A 7,576-nucleotide genomic window follows, 5' to 3' on the forward strand; every position below is an offset into this window, starting at 1 on the left:
CCCCCGGCAAGGTCTAAATTTTGTAAAGCACATACAATCTACAATGCAAAACTACTGAGCAGGGGTTTTTTCCTTGCATTACTCCCAATCAAAAAGATAAGAGCTAATGTTGCATTTTGTTGCTAGTTGCACACAGAGCAATGAAGTGAAGGTATGTCGCATGCCTGCTGTGTCTGTTTATGCTTGCTGATCTATGCTATTGCAAGCTTCCAGAAGGCATATGAAATGTCTTCCCCTTTGCTGCCCTGCATGCAACATGCAATGAAATAGTGTTTGTGTCCTCATATTAGGATTTTTAAAAATGCAAATAAAAAATTATAATCCTAAGGAATTCTCTCATGCAAATCTAACCTTTCTGTAGGGAATGCCAAGATGTCTTAAGTGGACGGTATTAGTCATGAAGATGCTCTGAGAAGAATTTTCTATGATTCTAAGAATGGTGAATTTCCTTTTTAAAATTTAGTGCGGGGACAGAATTAGAGACTTCACCGCTGGCCAAAAATAATCTTTCCTCCATACTCTGTAGGAGAAACTTGTATAATTTGAAACATTTTTTTTTCTCTCATACATCTTAATAGGGTCCCTATGCTTTGCGTGGTAACATTAGCAATTAAGACTTTCTTTAAAATATACTACACTGATACCACAGGGGAGCATATTTTGCAAGCAACTAAATATCAGATACTTTTTTTTTTTCCTTTTAAGTCTAACTCACTGTGACCCAAACTGGTGCTGCATTAATTCTGGAAGGAAAAGGTTAAGTTCCAGTAGCTTATTTCTTTGAAATGCATCCTGCCATATCATTCTAGGATCTCGAAAGTGCTGAAACACAGCAGGCACATAACTAGAAAGCCGTACTGGTTTGAAGAGGGAAGGCAGTGCCTCCCTATGTAAATACATCAGTCTGTCACCAAAAATCCATAGCATGGACCTCCAGGTAAGACACCCTTACCAAAAATCAGACGAAACAACTAAGCTATGATTAATTCTTGTCATACAGATTATGCTTCATAATAAGCATCAAAACAACCGCATCCTTATTGAATTGTAAAAATCCTTTTACCAAACTTTTCCAACTATTCAACACACCAAACAAAGGGAAAAAAAACAAATAGAGGGCACTGGCAGTTTTTTCACATTATACCAATGCTGCCTGTTACATAGCAGTCATTAAACATAACATACTTTACAGGCAGAAATCCCACTGAAACGTAAGTTATAGGCAACATTAAGTTGGGTTTCTCAAATCTGGCCTTACATGACATTTACCTGAATTTGTGCTTAAAAAAAACATTTTCCAGAATTAAGCAAATCTCAAGAAAGAGTAAAAATAAAGAAGCTATTTAGTCAATTATGGTACTGTGACTTTCTTATAAAAATATGGGCACAGTAATCTTTGCTTTCTTTAAAAATGAATTTTTCAGTAATCTCTCACCCTGCAACTTCATTTTCTAAAACGATTGAGTGGCTACCACATAACAGGAGAATTTCCTTAAAATACCATCAATCAAGAGAATACAATATCTGGCCAACAGACAGAAACTTTAATGGTAATAGTGCTTCAAGCACTATAGACTAGTAAGATAAAACACATAAACATCACACAGTGTTCTTTATCTAATTATAGAACATAGTAACATAACTTTTTATAAACCTCAGCACTTAAAGTCAGCTCAAATTGTGCACAAGCAGTAGGTTCAAAGCAAAGCTTAAGTACATCTGGAAGTTTTACGCAATGAATGTCTGTGTTTTTAAAATAAGCAATGAATAGCTACAAAAAATCTGCTTTACCATTCATATTAATTGGTGACACCTACAATGTGCCCAGAAAAATCCAAACTTTGTGAAACATTCTATCAAATGTTTCCCTGCAGCAGTTCAATTTACTTTAAATAAAATTACTGTAACCAAAAACTGTTTACAGGCATTAGAGAGTGGCTTCTCTGTTCTGCTGAACTAACATCTCCTGTTAATTTCCTATCACAGTCCCCGATTTAAAAAGTTGTTACATACCTGCAGTTAGGAGGAGGATCAAGGGTTATTTCAGCTAGCTCCTTCTGAATTCTGTTGGTGAAATGAGAACAGACACAAAGCGTTTGAGATAGTCTATAGAATAAATCAGGGAATTACACTGCCCTCTACCACCATGCAGTTAAATGCAAGATTGGCTTTGCCTTCAGTAATGCTAACATGGCTGCTTCCTCTTTGTTCTCAGAGGCATAACCCAAATCCCATAACAGAGAAACTTTTCAGCTTTTTTTCTTACTTGATACTGTAAATATACAGAACACTTGCATCTGAGTTTGGTAGGAATCTCCCACAAGTACTCAGAAAAGTAACTGTTATCCATATCTGAACACTTTTTATCAGAGAGATTTTCTTTTCAAGCTAATATGCAAATGAGGCAAGGAGGGAGGGGGAGGCGATACAAGCACATTTGACAATGACTTTAAACCAGTGTTGCAGAGCTCTGAGGCTGAATTAACAAACTTCATTAAAGTAAAATACATGCTTAAAAATGTTTACCTGATGCTTCATACAGCATTTTAAAAGTGAATCTGTCAAGCTCTCTATATTACTGGAGTAATACCCAGGAATCAACTTTGTTTCCATACATACTTTTTTATTATGTGTCCTCTGCCAACCCTGTACAGTAGCTCTTATTTTTATTTACACAATCACTTTAAATAAATCATGATCTTAAAAGAAAGACCAGTGACAGCTTTGCTGTTTCTTTAATAGTAGTCCTAGAAGTTTTAGTATCCAGGAAGGAAATCTTTTTTTAAAACTTTCTGTCAAATGAATAAGTAATCCAGAAAATAAGGTGCAAGCTAAACTACTTTTAGGAAAAGAGATTTTACTTGCCTCTAAATTTCTTCACGTGAACAGCTACTTGGCTTCTTACAGACAAGGACCCATAAAAATACTACTGAGGAGTTGTCAGTACTGTAATGTTTCTAATTTAAATGAGAGAAATAGAACCTGATCCTGACAGACCTTTCACAAGTCCCATTAAATTTAATTTGACTACTCTCAGTTATCCAACACTCAAGGAAACAGACCCATGATGATTAAGAGAAACCCCACTGATGAGAGTCTATACAATATATGTGAAGCTTTTCAAGAAACATGACTAAAATATTATATACATAATATATTATATTACTAAAACATCAAACTTCTTGCCTTTACCAATTTTTGAAGTGTCTACCTTTCAGGCATTTAATTTCCAAAACTTTCTTTACAACAGGAAAAAAAAAACCCCAAAACATAGGGGGGGGGGTTTATATTATGGCTAACACATTTCAGGTACCTGTTTAACTTAATTCTGACAAGAATTCCTGAGACTTTTATGAAAGTTTGGCTACAGTGTGCATACTGAAGGGAATTAATCTAAGAACTGACCTCTTTAAAAAAAAAAAAAAATTTTTTTTTCTTACTATTACTACTTAGACCTCCCTACTATTGGCTATAATATAGCCAATATTCTAAAGAAAAAGGAACATCAGGAAAAGTACTGGCAAATTACATTCCTCTCAAAAGACCACAGCAGGTCAAGGGATTTAAAGTTTGTCTGTTTCATATGGCTGAGTCCATCAGAGTGAACTTCCCAAAAATATTTCCAGAAATGTTATATGCAAATACAGATATGGCAGATAAAAGCTCCAGAAACCTCTTGCAGTTCTGATACCTTAAAGGCAGAGGCTATTAATCTCCAGAGTCTAATCCTGCAGTCCATATTAAGGCAAGTGTCCAACTGAAGTTAGTTTTGTCAGAGTAATGCCTGATAATACTATATTTGGTTTACTGCATGTAAGGATGAACTGTTCCCTGGCATGGAAAGTTATAAAATATTGGTATGTGCCCCTCATGTCCCATCCTCTTCCCTTGCCATCAAAAGGCAGTGGAACTTCTGTAAATACTTGAATTCAACAGCACTCCTCGTTAACAATAAGCAAGGCCTATTAAAATAGACTAGGACAGTACCCTACACCAGTACAGGGGTTGGGGACAGGGGAGCCACTACTTTGAACTCAGATGGAAAAGACTTTTGTTGTTCTCCTGCTACTTGAAATTCACTTTGGGCTCTAAACACTGATTTGCCAATGTACAAGTTATCAAATCTCTAAATGTCTTTTCAAAAGACATGTAGCAAGTTTGTTCAACTATCTATCAATGTAATTGGTGAAGATACTGACTGACAACATATATATGATATGTAGAATATGTAGAAGTTCAGTATGCAACTCAACATACCCTCACAAGAATTAATTATACAAGCAAACACTGAGATATGTACTACTACAGATTATTTTGCTATCACTTAATAATTATTACCTTTTAGCACTAGTAGATAGCTTAGCAGTAGTTTTGCTGGACAGTTTGGTATTTTTCTTCTGCTGAGTGGCAGAAGGTTTTCTTTCTTCTTGCTCTTCAGGTTCAGGTGCTGGTGGGTCTCTCTGATCTGCATCTGAACTACCACTGCTGGTACTTGGACTTTCATCATCTGACCTTTGCCTGTCACTGGACATCGTGGTGAACTTTTTAGGGGGAGAGAAAAAAAAGGCAGAGTTAACGTGGCAATCAGGACAATTTTTTTTGCCATTCCCCAAGTTCTCCTTCAAAACACAGCGCTTAGCAATACAGTTGTCACCAATTTTAAAGCAAGAGATCAGCTGAAAAAATATCCCCTCCTCTCAACCTTGGTTTAGGCTGCAGTTTGACAGGTAGAAAGCAATATTTACCCTTTATTTATAATATTGATATTGCCTTTTTAAAAAATCCCACTCACATTTTTTTCATACTTTGGACAATATATCAATGGTCGACTTTGTTCTGAAGCATGAGACAGAGATTTAGCAGGGTACTTAGGCAATGAGCATTAATAACTTATGACACATTGTAAATAACAGCCCTCCCTGAAAATGTTTTTAAAAAAGTCACTAATACCCTGTAAATATTTACACTGGAGCAGAGCATTTTATTGGGTCCAAGAAGCCAGATCCCCCTCTTCCCCCCCTCCCTTCTCTCTCCGAGACAATATATTGCCAATAACACTTGGGCTCATTTCAGATTGAAATTTACACTCTCCCTCTGTCTCCTCACATTTAAAGGGCCGTGGGGAAGGGGGGGGGGTTTGCTGGGTTAAAAAAAAAACAACAAAAAAACAAAAAACCCGAGATGCATTCAAGACAACTCAGAAAGCAGAAGCTTGGCTTATTTACATAGCCAGCAGCAAAGAATTGCATTTGGCCACCACAGAGCTGCTGGAGGGGGAAGAAGCATAATTCAAACTGCACCTTCTGCAAAGCTTTCAACGCCACCGATTCTTGATCAGTTTCTACAAAACAGACCGACATTTTTAGCACCAAAAAAAAAAAAAAAATAGCTACACCCGGGAGGAACCCCAACTGGAGGCTCTGGAAAGCAAATGAAGCTCCTGGTAGGGAATTGCAGCAGGGTTGAAATGCAGCTTTGCACACACACACGGCCCCCCCTCCCCTCCCCTCCCAGCTTGGCTTTGTGGGGAGAGCTCGAGCTCCCAGCGAGGAGGGTATGGAGGGGTTGTTATGGTAGGAGGCTCTCCAGGATCAGCATGGTGTGTGTGCACCAAGTGAGGCGTGAACTCAGTCCCGGCTCCTCTCTCTCTCCCGGCCACCGACAGGCAGCAAGCGCTGAAAACAAGAACAAAGCTCCCTCTACCAACCTCCCCCCCCTCCTCCTCCGTCTCCTCCTCCCCCCACCAAGCTCGCCCAGGCTCCTGCTGCAGCCACCTAACCCGCTTCTCCTTTACCTTCGCAGACGTCCTGTCCCGGTGTTAGGTCGGAGGGGAGGGATGGAGGGGGGGAGGGAAGGGGAGAAAAGCTCCGTGGAAGGGATGGAGGCAGCCGGGGGGATATAAAGCAGCAGAGGAGGCTCTGTGGCCGGGCAGTGTGGAACATTGAGAGTCGGAGCAGGGGGGAGACGGGGGGAGGCTGCAGTGCGGGCCGAGAGCCGGAGGGTGGCGCTGGCGTGCCCCCTTTTTGCCGAGCGGGCTCCCGCGGCGGGCCAGGGGGTCAGAGGGGAGAGAACACGAGCTTCCCCCGGGGGAAGGAGGCCGGATGGAACGGGGAGACTCGAGCGTTCTACCGCCTCCGCCCCCTTGTGTCGCTACGTTCGGATTCAGAATGTTGCAGTCAGCAAAGTTCCAAACGAGATGGAGGGGGGGGGGATGGGGGGGCGCGCTTGCTCCCTTTCCGCGGCTGCTGGAGCGCGCCCCCCTCTGGGCTGGGGCGCGCGCACGCGCTCTCTACCTTTGCTGAGTGCGTGCATTCTCCCGTGCTGGCCAAGGACAAAGAGTTGGTGGCTCTGCAGCCCCTAAGTTTGCAGCCTGCCTCTCGCTGGCCTCGCCGCCGCCGATCCCCCCAGTGCAGGCACCTTTCCTTAGCGGCTTGGAGCCCCCTGAGCAGCCGCGGGGACAGAGGGAGACCTGCAGGCAGGAGCGGGGGGAGGGCGGGCATGAGGTCCTGGATGTTGTTCCGTGCCAGGCACCAGCGCGTGTGCAGAATCCTGCTCGTGCCTGGCAGGGGCGGTGGAGCCGGCGCAAGGAGCAGGGCTTGAAGCAGCTGTCCCTCGGCCTGCTGGCTGCAAAGGGGGGGCCCTGAACACAGGGGAAGGGGAATAGATTTCCCTGGGCACCCGAGCCAAGTGGGCACCCTGGGACCTAACCTAGGGATGAAGGAGTGTGAGGAAAAGCCCTATTTTGCCCCAAAGTCCAAAGCTTTCGCTTTTTAAATGGCTTCAAAATTTACCTACTTTTACTAGGCAAACGGCACCCAGGCAGTTCACCGGGGCATGACATTCCAGCTCCTGTTGGATCCAGCCAAATATTTAGGCCTCAGCCCCTGAAATTAAAAAAGTGTAAATTGTTTTTTTTTTAATTTCTAATACTGCACCCTAAGACTTCAAACACCAGCGCCTCCAAACATCAGGACAGCACAAGGCTCATTCTGCATTTCATGTTTTAGGCTTTTGGACAGATGTTAACTACAACTGCAGAAACCAGATCATCAAAGTGGAAAAGAAATGCTGCTTTTATCTCCCACTTTCCCTCACCCCAAAATGGACCCAAACACATCCTGACAACAGGAAAGCCACAGAAACTAATTTGGCACCTGTGTACTTTTGGAGATGGTATTTTTGGCTTTGTGCCTTTCCTTTTAGCCATCTAAACTTTTATGCATACAGTTTCTCCTAATCCACTAATACCTTCCTGAAGTGCAATAATGCTAAGAAGTGGTGGAGCATTTTTCACAACTATAGGAAATGCAGTAGATCTACAAGTGAAGCAGCAGCAAAGTTAGCAATATGGATTCTAATTCTTTATAATACATAATAGGAAGAGCCTTCTGATCTCAGCTTCCTTGTAAATGATCAGCTGTACCAAGCTGTACAATTGTTAACCTTTTTAAAGGGGCGAAAGCTATCAAGAAGAATGGTTATTGCAGTATATATCTGCATGTATGTGCTACAGGGAAGATGGTATAGGATGATTCATTTTGTTTCTAGCCATGCATGTATTCATTTCTTGTGGTTA

General features: G+C 41.9%; 1 protein-coding gene across 3 annotated transcripts in view; it reads right to left on the reverse strand.

Moving 5' to 3' along the window:
• UBE2E3 (ubiquitin conjugating enzyme E2 E3) overlaps positions 1-6,398 on the reverse strand; it is an 82,774-nt gene extending 76,376 nt beyond the window's left edge. The window contains exons 1-3 of one of the 3 annotated variants that reach the window (XM_019554178.1): positions 6,294-6,398; positions 4,339-4,541; positions 2,014-2,064 (exon numbers count right to left, since the gene is read on the reverse strand). In XM_019554178.1, coding sequence (XP_019409723.1) covers positions 2,014-2,064; positions 4,339-4,532 — 245 coding nt within the window. In that variant the 5' untranslated portion in view covers positions 4,533-4,541; positions 6,294-6,398. Of the gene's footprint in view, positions 1-2,013; positions 2,065-4,338; positions 4,542-5,300; positions 5,670-5,794; positions 6,160-6,293 lie in introns of those variants that run through there. The other 2 variants (XM_019554180.1, XM_019554179.1) reach the window with 2 other exon arrangements.
• Positions 6,399-7,576: the final 1,178 nt, after the last annotated feature.

The sequence above is a fragment of the Crocodylus porosus genome, unplaced genomic scaffold (genome assembly GCF_001723895.1).
Source record: "Crocodylus porosus isolate Cpor-Errol unplaced genomic scaffold, CroPor_comp1, whole genome shotgun sequence".
NCBI classification, from domain to species: domain Eukaryota; kingdom Metazoa; phylum Chordata; order Crocodylia; family Crocodylidae; genus Crocodylus; species Crocodylus porosus.